Source organism: Pangasianodon hypophthalmus, chromosome 14, assembly GCF_027358585.1.
Source record: "Pangasianodon hypophthalmus isolate fPanHyp1 chromosome 14, fPanHyp1.pri, whole genome shotgun sequence".
Classification (NCBI taxonomy): domain Eukaryota; kingdom Metazoa; phylum Chordata; class Actinopteri; order Siluriformes; family Pangasiidae; genus Pangasianodon; species Pangasianodon hypophthalmus.
In genome coordinates, this window is record NC_069723.1 from 4557909 (window position 1) to 4579182 (window position 21274).

Sequence of the window (21274 nt, forward strand, 5' to 3'; positions counted from 1 at the left end):
ATCTATCTATCTATCGAAGAGTGCCAATAGTTCTGCATCTATCTATCTATCTATCTATCTATCGATCGATCGATCGATCTATCAAAGGGTGCCAATAGTTTTGTGTTTGTCTGTAATTACAGCACATTTCCTTGTTCTGTTAAATGGAAGTAGATGTATTTATGTTTACTTGTTTATGTGGTTATTGATGTGTAAGTGTTTTAGGAGACGAGTGTGTTCCTATAACACACACACACACAAGTAATCAATAAACTGATTTAATTTAAATGATTAATGAATTCAAATTAATTTGATTAAGATATTTCTTTAGTGTATATATTAAGCAGAGAGATTATTATTATGGATATAACGCTGCTGGAGTGTGGAGGCTTTCAGCAATAAGGAGCTCTCTGTGTGTGTGTGTGTGTGTGTGTGTGTGTGTGTGAAGAGGTTCAGTGTGTGTGTGATTGTGGATCATGTGTCGCTGGACTTGGTCCACCTTCACACATTCCAGAACTTTCTCCGTACACACACACACACACACACACACACATTGTGCAGTGGAATTGTGGAAACTGGCCTGTGGTAGGTGAAGTGTAGAGGATCAGTAGAGGAGATCATGTAGACGTTTACACTCCTGGTGTGTGATTTATCGACTGTGTGTATGAATAATTTTGCATGTTAATCATATCAGCATCGCTGCTCAGTAACGGCTAGCTGTGGAGCTCACAGCGAGGTGCAGACGGGCAACAATGACGACATAAAAGCCACGTGTGCTGTTTGAAAGTGATGATGTCTTGTCTTGCTTGAAGACACACACGGCTTTTCATATCACTCACACTGCCATACATTCAATTCCACAATGACAGTAATGAGGGATTATCACGCCATCACAGCTTTCCCAAATGTAACTGGGGTAATAGACTACACACACAGCCATAAATTCACACTCTTAAAGGGAAGTTGCTTACCGTATATGTTGGTTTTGTGGCATTTCTTTTTGTTTATGTAAACAGACACTTGACTGATATAAAGATGGCCTAAATGAGTGCAGAAATAAAATCTCCTGAAAATGACTCAGTTAATGATGATCATGGTGTGTGTGAGTGTGAGTGTGAGAGTGTGAGTGTGAGTGTGTCTGTGACTGTGTGAGTGTGTCTGTGAGTGTGTGTGTTTTGAAGTAGTCTGATTTGCTGAGATTCCTCATGTAGACACGAGTGTTACACATTGTGTAGTGTAAACAGTGCAGCAGCATGGGGGTTCTGAAAATATCTGTCTGTCCGTTGTTCTCTTACTTTGTTTCTCTGTATGTCTGTCTGTCTGTCTCTCTCTCTCTCTCTCTCTCTCTGTCTCTCTCTCTGTCTCCCTGTATGTCTGTCTCTCAGTCTGTGTGTCTCACTCTGTTGTTCTCTTAACTTCTCTCTATCATTCTGTATCTCTCTCTTTGTCATTCTCTCTCTCTCTCTCTCTCTCTCTGTGATTCTCTCTCTATCAGTCTGGCTCTCTCTGTCTTAATCTTTATAGATTTTTAAAGTGTGGCGTAAGTTACATTTTTCCAGAATATTCTGTTGGTTTGCAGTAACAGGCTTCAGGATATAATAATAATTATTATTTATTATTCGTGTATATTTCTTCCTCTTCTTCCTCTCATGGTAGTTGGTCCTCTCATGGTTGTAGTTTCAGTAATTAGAGTGTGTGTCTGTGTGTGTGTGTGTGTGTGTGAGAGAGAGAGAGAGCGAGAGAGTGGTGAGCAGATCACGTTGACTTGGCCGTGTTTTATTACGAAATCTCGTAGCTGGGTTATTAATTGCGGAATCTCGCGTGCACACACACACACCCGCACATGAGACTCCACCTGAGCTGTTTATCCTCTTAATAACAGCACCACATTCATGCAGCATTGCCCCCCCACACACGCACACACACAACCTCACCACCCTCACACGCCGTTCCATTCCAGAGTGCAGCTCCAGTCTCAACTCATTAATCGTGCTCACATGATGGAGAGACTGAGGGTCAAAGATGAAATACAACATGAGTGATATGTGTTTTTATCTCTCTTTTATGCCTCCTAGACTAAAAACATGCTCACGGTAAGAGTCTGTGTGTCGTGAATTGGCATGTGTGTGTGAAGTTACCTTTCCAAGGAATGCTTTAACCATAAACACACACACACGCATGCTCTTCCTGCTCCATTTCATTACTTTGTTGTGTATTAACTGTCAGGACATGTTTGGTGTCTAATATAGATAACGTGTAAGGAATGCCTAGTTCTGCATGTCTCAGACGTTGTCCGCTTCTCCAGTGATGTCACACAGATGTGCTGATGTGGTTTATGAAACAATTAGATTTCCTGTCATCTAAAAATGTCAACTAAACTTCATCATGGAACTCTGAAACATCACCCACCCTAGGCTCTGCCCCCTACGCCCTGCCCTATAGGCTTCATCCCCTAGGCTCTTCTTCTTAGGCTCCACCCTCTAGCCTCTGCCCCATAGACTCCACCCCCTATGCCCTGCCTCATAGACTCCACCCTTTAGGCCCTGCCTTCTAGGCTCCACCTCCTGGGTGCCATCTCATAGCATTCACCCCCTTGTCACAGCTTATAGGCACCACTCCCTATACCTTGCCTCATAGACTCCACCCCCTAGGCCCTATCTCATTGACTCCACCCCCCAGGTCCTGTTTCCCGTCCTATAGACTTTGTCCCCGGACCCTTTTCCCAAAAAAAGCTTGAGGGAAAAATATAATAAAAAATAAAGATATTGAGTATTGTGTGTGGATGCGTGTCATGGAGTGTTTCATGTGTGTACAGATGCTGTAGTGTGTTTATAACTTTATTAATCATTCGTTTAGTCCTCACTAGTTTAAACTTGACATTAGCGATCTGTGCAGTTTTTGATTTAAATGTCACACACTGGCCTAAATGAGAGATCACACCCTGTGTGTGGGTTGCAGAAGTGCACTAGAGCTCATTCCCAATGTAGTGCGTGTGTAAAGGGAGTGTGTAGATGTAGACTAAAAGCTTTCATCATGTAATAGTACTGTGGTGTTCATGTGACTGTGCATCGTGCATTAGCATGTCATTTAGCTGTTATACCACATACACAGATTCAGTAGCATTGTGTATTTTTGTCAGTATTTTGTGTGTGTGTGTGTTTAAAACCTTGAAAACTGCTGTTTGGTTCGTGGCACAATTCTTGTCTTTTGTGAATATTTAAAAATCATATTTTTCATTCTGTTTTGTTGTGCAGCTGATTTGAGATTCAGCTTCATCACATTCTTTTTTTTGTGTAAATACAGCACATAGCACAAGTCCAGCACCATAGGAGAAAAATAAAAACAGCACAACAAATGTTTTTTTTCTTACAGAATATGCTTGTTTCCTTTATTCTCAATACACAAATCCTGTGAGTAGAATGATTTGGATTCGTTCTTCTATGCTCAGATCATCAAAGTCTGTAAAAAAAAAACCCTAAAAATATATATTAACCCTATAATGCTGATCTATCTATCTATCTATCTATCTATCTATCTATCTATCTATCTATCTAATTTATTTATTCTTTTTTTAAAATTTATTTTAATGTATGGTTTTACTTACTGATTTACTCATTAAATTACATGGTTATTTGTTTATTTAATTCTGTTATTTATTTTATTTTTTTATTCATGTGTTTAATCACTTGGTTATATATTTATTTATTTTAGTTTATGTAGCGTTTAAAGTGACTCACTCAGTTGATGTAAGCGGTGGTAAAAAGTATACGTGCGAATTCTATATTTATTGAATCCTCTTCTAATCTGTTACCACTTTTATGTACTTTCCATTGTGTGTGTGTGTGTGTGTGTGTGTGTGTGTGTAGGTTTCGTGGTGGGTCAGTGTGGACTGTACCAGGCCGTGGTCATGTTTTTGGTGGCGTATTTCATCATCAGCATGACCGTGCTCTCCATCTGCGCCATCTCCACCAATGGAGCCCTGGACGCTGGAGGAGCTTACTGTAATGTCCTCTACTGTATTATTATTATTATTATTATTATTATTATTATTATTATGTATTACACCACAGAGCTGTTCTGAATTCTGGATTGTGATTGGTCAGAAGGTCTTGATTAATTTTCTAGAACAGCAGCTCTGACAGTGGCGCAGCTGCAAATCACAGGATAATATTAATTATATATTAATGCACTCATTCTAATGCGTTAACATTTCTATAAATATAAATTCACATAAACAGATTAAAAATGTGTGTAATCATCGATGTGGTGAAGTTTTCTGTAAGTAAATGTTTATTTATTTAACATTAATGGAAGGAGTCTCCAGTGTCAGCACTTTGTAACAGTCATAGGTAAAGCTGTAACTTTAAGTTTTCTGACATCTTCATGACAGAGGAGTTTACGCTTCTTTGTGCGGTTTCTATGTAACATGACAAGCTGCGTTTTTTTGTCTTACAGGAACTAACTTATTTCATTAAATGTAACTATAAATGGACAAAAATTATGACTTGTTCTTTATAAAAATAAAAACTGTAATTGACTAATTGCTGTGGTATAAGAGGAATAAAACACTTGGGGATATGATGTTATTGTGTGAGTGTTGGTATTGTCTTTATGCCATGGTGTGTGTGTGTGTGTGTGTGTGTGTAGATATGATCAGTCGAGCTTTAGGGCCAGAGTTTGGTGGCAGTATTGGGATCATGTTTTTCTTTGCAAACGTGTGCGGCAGCGCTCTCTACGTGCTCGGGCTGGTGGAGGCCATTCTCGCAACTTTCGGACGTCCTGAAGGTACATGAGCAAAGTGTGTGTGTGTGTGTGTGTGTGTGTGTATGGTGTTCCAGTGTCACAGTAACTGTAATTGTAGCAGCTGTGCAGTAAAATATGATTCACTATGACACAATAAACAACATGTCAAATGCCAATGAATCATTCATGTCAGTAATAAGACAAAGTGATTTCTTAAATTTATTAACCAATCAGAACACAGACACTGATATCCAGAAAAAAAAGTTTAAAATAAAAATAAAAATAAATAAAATGATGTTTCAGAATCAGTGAATGTGATTAGGATTAATAAAGGAGTGATATTAAATAAATCGTTTATATATTTTCTATGTTTCCCCTCTTGTTATTCCCACATCCCCCCCCCCTTCTCTCTCTCTCTCTCTCTCTCTCTCTCAGATGGATTAGGCCACGCCCCTCAGTACGCGGTGATGCCGGTTGGTTATTGGTGGTCTTTGCTGTATGCCAGCGTTATCCTGCTGCTGTGTGTGTTGGTGTGTTTGATTGGCGCTCGTATTTATGCCAAGGCCACATTCCTCATCTTCATGGTGGTGATGGTGGTGCTCTTCATCATCTTCATCAGCTTCTTTGCCGTCAGACCCCGCAACATCCCGCTACCGAGCATGCTGGGAAACTCGAGCTCCATCCCCACCACCGCCAACTTCACCGGCTTCAAACTTGACACGCTGCTCGGGAACCTCAAAGGTGTGTGTGTGTGTGTGTGTGTGTGTGTGTGTGTGTGTGAGAGAGAGTGAGAGAGAGTGAGAGAGAGTGAGAGAGAGTGAGAGAGAGTGAGAGAGAGTGAGAGAGAGTGTGTGAGAGTGTGTGAGAGTGTGTGAGAGTGTGTGAGAGTGTGTGAGAGTGTGTGAGAGTGTGTGAGATTTAGGAGCTTCTTGATGGAATAAACACATAAAAACTACAACATGGACCAGTACCAGAGTGAGATGGGTAGCCTAAGTGTAGTACCTGTACTATCTATACTATCTTTAGAACCTGTAGTACCTATAGAACATGTAGAACCTGTAGTACCCGTAGTACCTATAGAACATGTAGAACCTGTAGTACCCGTAGTACCTATAGAACATGTAGAACCCGTAGTACCTATAGAACATGTAGAATCTGTAGTACCCGTAGTACCTATAGAACATGTAGAACCCGTAGTACCTATAGAACATGTAGAATCTGTAGTACCCGTAGTACCTATAGAACATGTAGAACCCGTAGTACCTATAGAACATGTAGAATCTGTAGTACCCGTAGTACCTATAGAACATGTAGAACCTGTAGTACCTATAGAACATGTAGAATCTGTAGCACCCGTAGTACCTATAGAACACGTAGAATTTGTAGCACCCGTAGTACCTATAGAACACGTAGAATTTGTAGCACCCGTAGTACCTATAGAACACGTAGAATCTGTAGCACCCGTAGTACCTATAGAACATGTAGAATTTGTACCAGTGGTGTAGTCCTAAAAAAAAAATAAGTGGTTTACTATAACCCGGTTTATTATTAACCCCCATCACCACCCCCAGCAGCGACCAAAAAACTGACAGAAGTCAGTGTGTTTGTTTGGTTTATTAGTAACATGCCAATTATTACATTTAAATCTGCAATCAGTTATTTATGCATTCACTTATTTAAGCTCATTGTATCCTCTCTGTTATAAAAAAAAAAACATGCTAAATTGTCAGTTGACAGTCCCTTTGAGTATGCAACATTATTCTACCTGGACCTGTGCATGGTGGATGTCTGCAAAGGCTGTCTGCGCAACACGCAAATTTCAGTCAACAGGCAGACTCCTACTGTTTAATCTTTTTAACACCATAATTGGAGACACACTTAGGCTATGAAAATAACAGGTCTGCTAATGGCTGGCAGGTCCAGAGCCAACGTTTGACCTCGCACAGATGTGATATGAAGTTAGAGTGACCTTCCTTTTTTCCCCTCTTCCTCTTCCCAACATTTCTAAATGAGAAAGGGGGCATAGTTAGACCCATATTGTGCCTCGTTAAACTAGCATGGTCAACATAATCTAGCTAGCTAACCATCTCGTCTAACTAGGTATCATTAGCTTGATTAAGACAACACATCACAAACGTCTTAAAAAGCAATTATGATACAATTTGTTGTCTTTTTCATCTCTGTCAGTGCTTGAAGTTGAAAAAACTGATACTCCCCTTGTTTGCGTGTTGGCAGTGTGTGTGTGTGTGTGTGTGTGTGTGTGTGTGTGTATATATACAGTCATGTGAAAAAATTAGGACACCCCATTAAATATTCAGTTCTTTATTAGAAAATGTCAACATGTCAATTTCTGATCTTGTTTTAATTTGTACCTGTAGATGAAAGTGATGTAATTGCATGTAAACAACAAAAAATCACTTTGTTTTCACTTATTAAACAAAAGAAATCAACAAAAATGAGTATTTCAACTGAGGAAAAAGTTAGGACACTCTATGCCCTAATAGCTAGTGTTTCCCCCTTTGGCTGAAATCACCTCAATAAGACATTTCTTGTAGCCATCTACCAGTTTCTGACATTGACTGGAAGAAAGTTTCCCCCACTCCTCAATGCAGAATTCTTTCAGCTGTGTGATGTTCGAGGGGTTTCTTGCATGTACAGTCTGTTTCAAATCACTCCACAGGATCTCAGCAGGATTTAGATCTGGGTTTTGACTTGTTCGTTCCAGAACTCTCCATTTTTTACTTTTCAGCCAGTCCTTGGTGGATTTACTGGTATGTTTTGGGTTATTGTCATGTTGCAAGGTCCAGTTCCGCTTCAGCTTCAATTTTTTGACAGATGGTCTCACATGTTCCTCAAGCACCTTCTGATACAATGTAGAATTCATAGTGGATTCTGTGATGGTGAGCTGGCCAGGTCCTGCTGCAGCAAAGCATCCCCAAACCGTAACACTTCCACCTCCATGTTTCACAGATGGTATGAGGTTCTTTTGCTGAAATGCCGTATTTGGTTTAAGCCAAACATGCCCTCTGTTATGGTGTCCAAATAATTCAATTTTACACTCATCTGTCCAAAGCACATTATTCCAGAAGTCTTGGCCTTTGTCTATGTGTTCTTTGGCAAACTTCAGTCTTGCCCTCATGTTTTTCTTAGACAGCAAAGGTTTCCTCCTTGCACACCTCCCATGATAATTAAAGTTGTGCAGTCTCTTTCTGATTGTAGATTCATGCACTTTGACATCAACTGTAGCAAGAGCTTGCTGTAGCAAGAGCTTGATATTTTAGGGTTTTTGGAGACTTCTTTAAGCATCTTGCGGTCTGCTCTTGGGGTGAATTTGCTTGGACGGCTGACCTGGCCATGTTGGCAGTTGTTTTAAATGTTCTCCACTTGTAAATGATTTTCCGGATAGTGGAATGGCTGATTACAAATTCTTTTGAGATCTTTTTATATCCCTTTCCAGACTCATAAGCATCAACAATCTTCTTTCTGAAGGCCTCAGAGAGCTCTTTGGATCTCACTATGGTGATACCCCTCACTTCAACAATAAAGAGCAAACCAAACTAAATGTCTGAGGTTTAAATAAGGCAAGCCTCCTTCAAAAAGCTCTGTAACCATGTTCTAATAATTTGCACCTGATGTGATACACCTGTAGGTAATTTAGGCATTTTAAATACAAATAAATGTGGGGGTGTCCTTACTTTTTCCTAACAAGAAATTGGATTTTTTTTAAATTACGTTTTACAGATCATTTTAAAAAGACTTTTCTTTGGTTTTATTTGGTTAGTTATATTACTTGAATCTCCCAATATTGTTAAAATGAAGATCAAATGTCCATATGTTTAACTATGTTAAAAAAACACATACTTTCAGGGTGTCCTAATTTTTTCACATGAATGTATTTTTATATATATTTTTATATATATTTTTATATATTTTATATAATATATAAAAAATGGTCATAAGAGGATTCCAATCTCGTGAGCCTTCCAAGAGGAGGACTAAAAAATGGAAGTGCTTTTTTGAATCGTTTCATTTCATCGCCTGTCCTGTAATGATTTTTGTAAAGCCAGTACTAAAAGTTGTGATAGATATGATGCACCACAATATCATAAATGGATCATGATTAAAGCAGCGCAAGAGAGAGAGTGAATCTGCGAGTTCCCCATCAATCTTTCTTGAGCAGGGATGAAAGAGAGTAGAATCATTCCCGGTACTGGTGAGCACTGAGTACACTTCAAGCCCACTTCAAGCACTTTTATTAATTTTACTTGACTGCTTCAGTGGGATAATGTCTTCGGTCGATGACGGCAGTGTCAAATAAAAAATACACCAATTACAACAAAGAATCGCGAGTTTCACAAAAAAAAAAAAAAAAAAAAAAAAAAAAACCATGATACTGTTAAAGGAGAACCAAACACAAGAGTAGAATAGGGACTTCTGAAGCAGGAAAACAAGTGGGTATACCGAGGGTATACTGGTCGTTATACGCAAACAGCGTATATGTGCGTATGGACCTGACTACACCACTGCTGCAGAGCATGTAGTGCCTGTAGTATCTGTAGAACCTGTAGTACCTTCAGAACCTGCAGAACCCATAGAGCTCGTAGAACCTGTAGTATCTGTAGAACATGTAGAACTTGTAGTACCTGTACAACCTGCAGTACCTGTTGAACCTGTAGCACGCCTCTCTCAGTGCTGAATTGCACTCAGAATCATAGATGTTGCTCATATGTAAAACGAAAATCATGTCGAAATCTATTGCTATTATTGTGTGTGTGTGAAATGTGTGTGCGTGTGTGTGAAATGTGTGTGCGTGTGTGTGTGTGTGTTTGTAGCGGATTACACAGTGGACTACACCACGGGAGTGACGATGACTTTTGCCACTGTGTTTGCGGTCATGTTCAACGGATGTACCGGGATTATGGCTGGATCCAACATGTCGGGTAGGTGTGTGTGTGTGTTTGTGTGTGTGTAAAGATTGCTCATTACAAAATCCATCATATTGTGTATTTTTATTTTTATTTGTCTGAAGTCACTCTATGTGCGTGTGTGTGTCTTAGGTGACCTGAGGAACCCAAGTTACTCTATCCCTCGTGGAACGATCACTGCTGTCATCTTCACCTTCATTACCTACAACCTACTCAGCTTACTGGTGGCCTGCACTTGTGACAGGTATACACACACACACAGACACACACACAGACACACACACAGACACACACACAGACACACACACAGACACACATACACACACATACACAGGATGTGTATGATGTGTATTGTACCTCAAAGTAATGTCCTGGTACTTAATGATACTTACTTGGATATATAGATTGCGATGAATTTATTTTATTGAATTTTTTTCCCCCACGCAAGATATTTTTTTAATATAATTATATATGTAGTGTCCTGTAAAAAAACATAGTCTAGGTTTGACATTTTCTACTTCTGAAAACTTAAATATGTTTCACTTTTGCACATATTTTAACCCGAAGTAAAGTTTTAGCATTTTAAAGTGAAAGTGGAGAAAATTTAAAGAAACATTTAAAGATTTCATTCCAGTTATGTTAGTATTATTATGATTATTATTATTATTTATTTATTTTATTTTATTTTATTTTATTTTATTTTATTTTATTTTATTTTATTTTATTTTATTTTATTTTATTTTATTATTTTTTTTTTAAACAATTTTTAAGATTTTCTTGTGCGTTAGAATTTTTAAGTTAAAAAAATTGATAAAAAGATATCAGCCTTAGTTATTATTCAAAATGTCTTTTGGTGCACATCTAAAATAGCAGTGTAATGGGAATCGGTTCAATACTGAACAGGCAGAATAGTGCAGTGTGTTTCTTCTGTCTGGAATTTGTGCCACTCGCTCCTCACATGACCTTGTCGAAGAAAAAATAAAGGCTGTGTGTGTGTGTGTGTGTGTGTGTGGTTGAAGGAAATGGGCACTGCAGAGCAGAACTGAAGCATCAAAGGGGTATTTTTTTTTTTTAAACCCTGCAGTAGTGAAACCTTTCAGAAAGCTGCTCTCATGTCTGACTTCATTTTGCTGAATTCAAAGCGCTGTAACTGGAATCTTGCTATGCCATCGGCTTTAACAGCAAAGCATCCGACTTTGTATACACCAACCCTCAAAGCCATGTGTAGTAACACTCACTGTTCTCCAAATATTCCATTAAAGACTAATACACAGGATTTTACGTATAGAGGAGTTGTAGCATTCTCATCATCAAATCTGGATCCTGATTAAAACCTGCGCTAAGCTGTAATCAGTAAACACTGTGTGTGTGTGTCTGTGTGTGTGTCTGTGTGTGTGTCTGTGTGTGTGTCTGTGTGTGTGTCTGTGTGTGTGTCTGTGTGTGTGTCTGTGTGTGTGTCTGTGTGTGTGTGTGTGTTACAGTAAAATACTAAATGACAGGTGATGTGATTAAGCATCCTGAAGTGTTTTATTCCTCTTATACCACAGCAACTTCCCAACAATTATAATGTTTTGTTTATTACAGAACAACTACTTTTTATCTGTTTATAATGTTTTGGAACATTGGTGAAGCAAGTTAGTTCCTCTTCTAACACAGTGTTTTTGTGTTTGTATCCTGATTGGTCAGTAGGTGTTGATTCATTTTAGCGCTCCTTCTAATACCTTATCGTTTCTATAGTAACAGCTCATTCACAAGAATGGAAGATGCTCCACATAAACGGATTTTTAAAAAAAGTGTGTAATCGTTGATATGGTGAAGTTTTCTGTAAGGAGGTGTTTATTTAACATTTATGGAAGGAGTCTCCAGTGTCAGCGCTTTGTGACAGTCAGAGGTAAAGCTGTAGCTTTAAGTTTTCCGACATCTTCAGGACAGAGGAGTTTATGCTTCGTTGCGGTTTTCTCAGTAACATGACAAGCTGCATTTTGTCTTATTAACTTCAAGAGAGAGAAAAAGAGAGGCTGGTGAACGAACGACTGTTTATAGTTGCTATAACATAAGTGACAACGGCAACTAACTTGTTTCACTGACGTTCCACAATTTTAAATGTAACTCTAAATGGATAAAAAGTATGATGTGTTATTTTTTTTAATAAATAAAGACTGAAAGGCAGTTTGCTCTGCAGACTGGGGTTAAAGCTGAAATCTGATTATGTGTGTATAAAATTTAATACAGAGATTAAATGGAAATTGACCTGCTGCTCATGTATGTGTCATGCAGAGCTGAAAACATGTGCACCAAACCACACCAAACTTCCTCTTTCAGCACACAAATGGGGAAAGGCTCTGTTTTTTATTTTGTCTTCTTACATTTATCTGTGACGAAAAAGTCATGAAAAAGTGTTAATCCATTTTAAACACACAAAATTCTGAGAGCTTCCTCAGACTGTATTATTTACACAGATTCTTTATACACTCTCAGGGATTCTCCGTCAGTAAAAGGTTCTTCTTAAACTCACTGTTCTCCGTATTTAGCTCGCTCACTAAGCTACTGTCAGGTTTGTTTACGCTGCCTTCAATTCCTTCTCGGACATTCGCGCATACGAGTTCAGAGGTCGTGATTATGACGTGATGTGTTCAGGTGGTCAGACAGCATGTGAAAACTAACGAGTTCCCGAGTTGTCATTATGATACTGTGGTGGTGTTTGAGTGCATAAGTTCTTCTCGTAATTCTGATATTTCTGACAGGTAAAGGTGTTCCTTTACCTCCTTCCAGATACCTCCTTTCAGATACCTCCTTTACCTCCAAAAAAAGGAATTCCAGCAGATAAGTCAGATTCAATTAGCCATGATAAATTATTAGATATTAAAAATTTCAGGATTTTATTAAAGCCATCAGTCAACATCTCATCAGTGACGGCTCAGAATGTCATCCTCCAGTCACTGTGGAGATCATCCTCTGGTCTCCATGGTGATGAGAGGACTGTAAATGAGATTGGCGATTAAGCTTTAATGATCCGTTCCTGTGAGACTGAGGAGGAATGATAAAGATTTTCCCAAGTTTGACTGGTTTATAAAGATGATGATGATGATGAAGAGGAATTAGCAATAGTACCTGAACTTACCAGAAGATGGTGCTGTCTTCTGCTCAAAGATGTGAACACACAGTGTGTTGGAGAAGCCATAGAGCTCCTACCACAGATCTGAGGAAACAGAAAGCATCTGGAAGACGGACAGATGGATAACTTTGATGTTAACAGATTCTGCTGAATTCATGGATGACGGTGAAACCTCACTTTGTTTTGAGTTGCCCACAGATCATGAGGTGAATCTTCACAATCCTCACATGACTCATCCTGCACTGTAAACGTTCATCATCATCTCAGAACACATTTTCTTCATCTTCATCCAGCTGTTAGTCTCACTGTATGTATGAGGTACAGCAGGGAGTGTGAATGTGACATCACAGGGCTACGCTGTGTTGTGTTTCAGGATGATTCACAGTCTTGTGAGGAATAAATCGTTTGTTATTAGATTTTTACACCACAGCGCTGTTGAATTCTGTATCCTGATTGGTCAGAAGGTGTTAAGTCATTTTCTAGCAGCTCTGACTATACTGCAGCTGCAAATCACAGGTTTATATTAATTAATATTAATTATTTCCTTCTTTACTAACTTACTTTCTCTTCCTTCCTTCATTCTTTATTTCCATCCTTACTTTCTCAGTCACTCACTCCCTTCCTTACTTTTTTCCTAACTTCCTTCGTTCCTTCCTTTCCTTCCTTTCTATCTTTCTTCTTTATTTTTTTCAGAATTATTGATATGCATATTGTCCAACCCAGAATTACCATTTTGTGTGTGTGTGTGTGTGTGTGTGTGTGTGTGTGTGTGTGTGTGTGTGTGTGTGTGTGTGTGTGTGTGAGAGAGAGAGAGAGAGAGAGAGAGAGAGAGAGTGTTGGTCAGGTATATGTGTTCATTACAGAATGAGTGTAATTGTATTATTTCAAATCTGCTGTCCTTCTTTTGTTCAGCTATCTCCACCACACAGCTCTCAAGCGTCTGTTTTTTTCTCTCTCTCTCTCTCCTCTCTCTCGCTCTTGTTCTGTCTCTCATTCCAAATGGTTTGTACCAACATGTCTCGCTGCTGCCTGCTTTCTGTCCCCTTATTCCCTCGCTCCTTTTGTCCCTGTCTTCATGTCCCACTATCACAAGACTGCAGAAATATGGCTCTGGCTCCTTTCCTCCTCCTTCTCTCTCTCTCTCTTTGTCTCTCTCTCTCTTTCTATTTCTCTCTCTCCACTTGCTCTCTGAAGCGTGGAGAACAGAGGGACAGAGAAAAAAACAAGGTGCCTGAAAGAGGGAGGTTATGAAAGATCAAGAGATTGGGAATAGAGTGGGACAGACAGAGAGAGAGAGAGAGAGAGAGAGAGAGACTGGAATGGAGATTCCACACACAAAAAAGGAGAAGGGAGAAAGAGGAAATAAAAGGAAGGAGACAAGATGGATAGAGAGATGCAGACAGATGGAGAGAGCGGTGGATAGAGTGCAGTAGAGATCTCCGCTGGGCTTGTTAGTTATTGATTTCATTTAATGATCCGCCGCCTGACTTTCTCCAGGGAGCACTTAACCACCGTCTCTCTTTCTCTCTCCCTCTCTCTCCCTCTCTCTCTCTCTCTCTCTCTCTATCTCACATTCTCTTTCTTTTTATCTCTGTTTCTCTTTCTGTCTCTCTCTATCTCACTGTGTCTCTTTAATCTGTCTGTCTCTCACTCATAACCTGTCTGTGTTTGTTTCACCTTTGTCCTTTTTTTCAATTTCTCCATGGCGACACACACACACACACACACACACACACACACACACACACACACACAGTACAACAGCAAATAAAACAGTGGCTAACTGGATAAACTGATGGAGAGATGGATGAACAGATGTGAGGATTAGTAAATGAAGGGGGGGAATGGCAGGCTAGATTCACAAGTGATTGAATAGATAAATAGGTGGAGAGTTGGATGAAAGAATGGGTGGATAGAGGGGTATAAAGATTTGATAGATGGATGAATGGAAAGAGTGAGTGATTAAATAATGGAAGATGGGATGAAGAGATGGGTGAAGGAACGGATGGGGATAGACCAATAGATGGAAAGGTGGTGGAATTAATTGATAGATAAATGGATTAAGGAATGAGTGTACGAATGTACGGAGAGATGCATGGATGGATACATGAAGGAATAGATTGTTGAATTGATTAAGATATGAAAGAATGAAATATAAATGAAACAAATTGAAGAGAGAAATGATGGGAGTGAAATGGAATTTTATTTTGAAGTGAAGGAGATGAAGGGAAGGGGATGGTAGGAACAGGAATGCGATGTTAGGGAAGGGGATGATGTGGACAGGAATGGGATGTTAGGGAAGGGGATGTTAGGAACAGGAAGGGGATGTTAGGGAAGGGGATGTTAGGAACAGGAATGGGATGTTAGGGAAGGGAGTGGTAAGGACAGGAAGGGGATGGTAGGGATGGGAATGAAATGTTAGGGAATGGGAATGGTATGGACAGGAATGGGATGTTAGGGAAGGGGATGGTAGAGACAGGAATGGGATGTTAGGGAAGGGAGTGGTAAGGACAGGAAGGGGATGGTAGGGATGGGAATGGGATGTTAGGAAAGAGGATGGTAGAGACAGGAATGGGATGTTAGGGAAGGGAGTGGTAAGGACAGGAAGGGGATGTTAGGGATGGGAATGAAATGTTAGGGAAGGGAATGGGATGTTAGGAAAGAGGATGGTAGAGACAGGAATGGGATGTTAGGGAAGGGGATGGTGTGGACAGGAATGGGATGTTAGGGAAGGGGATGGTAGAGACAGGAATGGGATGTTACGGAAGGGGATGGTGGGGACAGGAATGTGATATTAGGGATGGAAATTCAATGGTAAGGACAGGAATGGGATGTTAGGAATGGGACAGGAGTGGTAGGGATAGGAATGAGATGGAATATTATGGAAAGAATGGAAAGATGAAGGTGAGTAAATGAAAGGATATGTGGGCAGATTGTTAGATAAAGGAAGGTTTAGACTGATGAAAGGATAACTGGATTAATTGATGGATAAAGGGTTTGAAGAATTCATACATGAACAGATGGAATGATGAATGTTTGGATAGATGGATAGGCAGATAGATGGATAAATGAAGAGATGGGTGAATGGATAAATGATTGGATAGGTGACACTAGTAAACTCTTAAAATCTGATTTTTTTCCCCCCTGTGTATTTCATTTAATGTATCACACGCGCGTACACACACACACACACACACACACACACACACACACACTCTCTTTCTCTTTCTCTTTCTCTCTATTTCTATCAAGAGCTCATTCTAACTTGGTGGAATCGATATTGAGTGAAATGCCAGGGGACAGACAAAACACTCAGTCACACACTCACTCCTGCTTTCTGTTGCTTACACACACACACACACACACACTTGCTTTCCAGTGGCTGTTTGCAGCTGTCAGTGTTGGATGAATTCTGTACTTACATGTGAAATTAATTTCTAATAACAGATATGTTATGCTGTGTGTGTGTGTGTGTGTGTGTGTGTGATTTCAGACCCTAGTGGGTCTGAACTGTAATTAATAGGCCTGTGATAAGTATTAAAACGACTCGACCTGAAAGAGGACGTGAGGGGACAGATAATGAGAGAGAGAGAGAGAGAGAGAGATGGGAGGGGGTGGGGTGGGGTGGGGTGGGGTGGGGTGGGGGATTGGTCAGAATTGTACTACACACAGTAATGGAATTAAATATAATTGAGATGGAATTGAAGATAATGTAGAAGGGAATGGGGATGGTATTGGAATTGTGTGGATTGGAATAGAAGGGGGTGGGAGGGATGGAATAGAATTTAATGGAAGGGAAGGGGATGGTAGTGAATGGAACTGGTACACCGTATTTATACTCCCCTCACTCTCACTCTGTTTTTTTTTTTTTTTTTTTTTTTTTTTTTTTAAATACAGAATTCTGTTACAGAGGGACTACAGTTTCCTGCGGGACATTAATCTGTGGCGTCCGTTCGTCACCATCGGCGTTTACTCATCCACACTCTCAGCCGCCATGAGCAACCTGATCGGCGCCTCACGCATTCTGTACGCACTCGCCAGGGACGACCTGTTCGGTGAGTATGTTTTTCAATTTCCAATCATGATCTTTCTGATGTATGAAACATACAAATTAGACATGTTACAAATGTTAAAATGTTACACCTGACCTCTTACGCCTTTTTAGTTTATTTAGTTTGTTTACTTATTTTTGTCCAACAGCCAATTCTGTGACTAATTTCGTTACTGTATGTTGCAATGCCACAAGCCGAGGATCAGGGATCTTCCTGGAAGTCAAGGAATTAATGTGATCAAAGTCACGGAGCTACCATGCTCAATGATTAAATGAGACAAGGTGCTTGGTTGGGAAGCACACTGGCGAATCAGGGTGCTAATACTGCTTTCGAGGGAAAGTTGCAACTTATGATTCCCTGCCTCAACTAGTAAAAGCTACCAAAAACACCCTCTCAATCTGTGGTTTCAACTTGCCAAGTTGGGGTAGTCTTCTCAACTACCAGTTCCTTCCCTGTTTACGAAGTGGTGTCAAATCAACATGGTGTACATGTTTTTGTTTTTTTTTTCCCCCGCTCTTCACATTGAACGTACCGAGGTGGGAAATGGCGTTATTAAAACATACCACTTACAAGGCTTCACAAATGCAGCAAAACCTTCTGCAAGGTCGATAAAGCAGGATGGCGGGGCAGGGAACTTGCAAGCTGGTGTGGCAAGTGCCTCTGTCACACTCCATACTGGCTGAGCTCCCCCTACCTGACTAACAACACATCCTCTATGAGCTGAGAGATGACCTCTGGTATTACACTGTGAACAGGTGACTAAACGGTGAAAGAGCACCTCCTACGTGCGGCATGTGCTAAATCTTCCAGTAATGCAGCTCAGCCACTGCAGCACATTAGCTACCACACACATTAACACATGCTAACCCCTCCTCCTTTTATAGGGCACCATTACTTTTGTCCTAATTGAATGGTTAGTCTTATTTATCTTAATTTATGGACTTGCTTTCTTTCAAGTCATTAATATGAATCTGAGTTTCATGAAGTGTTCATTAAGTTGGAGCGTGATTGAAAACATTTAAAAAATTTAAACTTGACAGCAGAATTTTTAAAATCACAGTAACTCATCAAAAATTATGCAATTTTAAGCCGATCAGTCTTACACGTAAAATTCATATAAACTCAGGAGTGAGACGTAGGATAAGATTTTCCCACCTAACTGGATTTTGTGTAAGTGTTACTGCAAATGATTTATAAATAAATTCTTTTGTATCCAGACTGATAAATGACGGCCAATGTGTGCTTACTGCATTGAACAAGAACAAGACAAAAAGTTTTTACAGTGGACCTTTTCGATTAAGGCGGCATTAAGGTCATACCTTAGTTAAATTTTTTTATTCATCCTGTTCTTTTCTTCTTCGTTTCGTCCCGCAGGTAAAGTCCTGTCCCCTGCTACGAAAACCTCTGGCAACGGCAACCCCTGGGTCTCGGTTCTCATCTCCTGGTTCCTTGTACAGGTAAGTGAAAATGAGGGAGTAAGTGTGTTTGTGTGATGGAGAAATAAAGTGAATGTGGATGCGGTGAATCCACTGGAGTGTGTTCTTTAGTCCACCCTAATGGATGAGGAATTTCTTGCACCCTATCCATCACTCCTCCCATTTCCCTACATCTTCTACACTTTTCTTCTCATTTTTCTTCTTTTGCTCTCCTTCCAACCTGATCAATTTCTTACACAGATAATGGTGAGAAGAGCGAGACTGAAGGTGTGTGTAGACAGCAAGCGCGAATTGATGCTGAGATATTGTCCATGTTTGTTTGGCTTTACTTGTTTTTTTCCTCCTTTGTTAACAGAGTTTTTGTGGATCTCTCCATCCAGATAATTTGAAAACACCCACACAGACAATGTGGGTGAAAACACCCCCATGACCATTCCAGCCATAATTAGTCATAAAATTTGATTTCCAGCTCCTCAGAAAGATCATCATGATCATACATCTTGTGCAAAAAAAAAAAAAAAAAAAAAAAAAGGTCAATTTGCAACTAGTGAGGACAGTACATTCTGTCTCCTCTGTACAACCACAGAATTATAAAGTCTAAATTAATCAGGAAATGTAATCAAACTCTGTGTTACTACAGAAACATCCTGCTTATCTGTTATGTCAGATATTGGAGTCATGACTCGACACGTGAAAGAGCGAAAACACTGAAATGGAACTTTCAAACAAATGAAGCCTGGAGTTTATTTTATTAAAGTGATCTTATTAGTTCTCTGAACTGTTTTTGTGGACAGGAGCTCAAAACACAACATAAGAATAAAATAAGTAAGGAATAAAGAGACAGGGTGGTGTGATGAAGCGGAGTTACTGTGATTACCCTGACGTTGATTATTTTCCTATAACATCATGTCCCCGAGTGTTTTATTCCTCTTTTACCACAGGAATTTAAAGAATGACTTGTACTTTTTTCTGCTTATATGAAACAAGTTAGTTCCTGTTGCCACTTATGTTATTGCAGCTATAAACAGTCGTTCCCTCACCAGCCTCTCTTCTTTCTCTCTCTTGGAGTTAATAAGACAAAAAAAACGCAGAAACCGAGACGACACACAGCGTAAATGCCTCTGTCCTGACGATGTCAGAAAACCTTATTACAGCTTTACTTTTGACTGTTACAAAGCGTTGATACTGGAGACTCCTTCCATAAATGTTAAATAAACATCTCCTTACAGAAAACTTCATCAAATCAACATTTTTTAAATTGGTTTATGCGGAACGTTTGCCCTACACTTGACACCCCATAGTTTATTTATTTTCCTGTAACAGCACACCTGTCGCGTTATATTACTTATAATACTGCACTATCCGGTGTCACCCAGAAGAGCACCGGTTCCCTTTTGAGTCTGTCTTGAGAGTAAAGTGGTCTCGCTCTCACGCCCTCATGATTCTTTGGTTGCTCTAAAATGCAGGGCACTTTTGCAGAGTCTTCTATACTTAGTAGAGATTGAATCCAGCCCAGTGCTGCTTTATTTAATAGAAATAAACTCTCTGTCACAATTATCTGTATTATATATTATAGCTCTGTAATCGTCCGTCATCCATCTTCTGCTCACTTCTCTCTGAAATCTTTCTCTTATCCTCTTTCTCCCTCTCTCTCTCTCTCTCCCTCTCTCTCTCTCTCTCTCTCTCTCTCTCTCTCTCTCTCTGGTGGAGTGTGTATTTAAGAGTCCTCTCTCGGCCCAGAATAGTTCTGTGATTGTAAGGGACGCACTTCCATTATCCCTGAGGAGCACCGTGACGTGATCTGGAACACCTCCGTTCTTGACCCGTGGTTTTGTGTTAATGCTCCGTCACACCGTCTCATCTGCAGTATTAAACTGAAGATAACCTCCATTAGAAAGGCACACACACGTGCGTGCACACACACACACACACACACACACACACACACACACACACACACACACACTGGAGGATGAGTTCATATAAAAAATGGCCCTTGGATTTAACAAATAACTCACTGATGAGTATCTGTCCTTGGAGAGAACAGCTGGTTCTGTTGCAGTGCTTGTTCTCTGCATGGTATATGAATTTATGTGTACTACTTTATCACTTTGCCACTTTTTGGCTTGTATTAGTCGTTATATTCTGCAGCTACGTAGCGTTAGAGATGCTAATGGAAAGATTATTGATAGGTTTGTGTAGAACGTTCTTAGATTACTCGTGCAAAAAAAGGTCAAATCTGAATCTGGAACCCTATGAAGAACCCTGCAAAAGAGCTTAGCCTTACCAGATTTCTGTAGAACCTTATAAGTTTTCTCATCAAGTTTCCTTATCCTTATCGCTAGAACCATTTTAGAAGACTAACAACCCTTAATATACACAAAAAACTTTGGAGACCTCGTGAAGAATGCTTTTTCTCAGAGAGTAAGCTTACCAGCCAGTCTTATGTGCTTATGAGCCTTAAGGTTTCTTTGGTTGTCTCCCTCTGTTAAAGGGTTCTATGTGGAACTGAACAAAAAAGTGTTTCCTTATAAGGAACTAGAACAATATTAAGAGGCTAAGAATTCTTAATATACAAATAAGCCTTTGGAGAACTGCAGAAGAACCCTTTTCTACTAGTCTAAAAGTGCTGGCCTGTCTTGAGTGTTTATGTGCATTAAGGGTTCATCAGCTGTGCCTCTGAGGGAACCCTTAAAGGTCCTATGTGGACCCCTATGTTAGTCTGTTCCTTTATCAGGAACTATAACACTGTTAGAAGGCTAAAAACCTCTTGGAGAGCTCTAGCTGAACCCCTTTTCTAAAAGTGAAAGCTTGCTGACTAATCTTATAAGTGCTTATATGTCTTAAGGGTTCTTTGGTTGTCTATCCACTATACTGTCTATCCATGGCATTGAGGGTTCTACTTAGAACCCTACAATAGAGTGATTCTTTATCAGGAACTAGAACCATTTCAAGTGGCTAAGAAAGCTTAATAAAGAATCTCATGGAGAATTCCAGAAGAACCATTTTCTGCTTTCTGGGAAA

The 21274-nt window shown here is 39.8% G+C and overlaps 1 protein-coding gene across 3 annotated transcripts in view; it reads left to right on the forward strand.

Annotated features, from left to right (window-relative positions):
• zgc:153039 (uncharacterized protein LOC767698 homolog) overlaps positions 1-21274 on the forward strand; it is a 40893-nt gene that overhangs the window by 1388 nt on the left and 18231 nt on the right. For 2 of the 3 annotated variants that reach the window (XR_008303608.1, XM_053239781.1), the window contains exons 2-8: positions 3846-3980; positions 4627-4764; positions 5158-5463; positions 9555-9662; positions 9780-9891; positions 16660-16817; positions 18189-18271. Coding sequence is in view for 2 of the 3 variants with exons in the window: in XM_053239781.1 (XP_053095756.1) it covers positions 3846-3980; positions 4627-4764; positions 5158-5463; positions 9555-9662; positions 9780-9891; positions 16660-16817; positions 18189-18271 (1040 nt within the window). In the remaining variant the exon portion in view is untranslated. Of the gene's footprint in view, positions 1-2054; positions 2073-3845; positions 3981-4626; positions 4765-5157; positions 5464-9554; positions 9663-9779; positions 9892-16659; positions 16818-18188; positions 18272-21274 lie in introns of all 3 variants that reach the window. The other variant, XM_053239782.1, reaches the window with a different exon arrangement.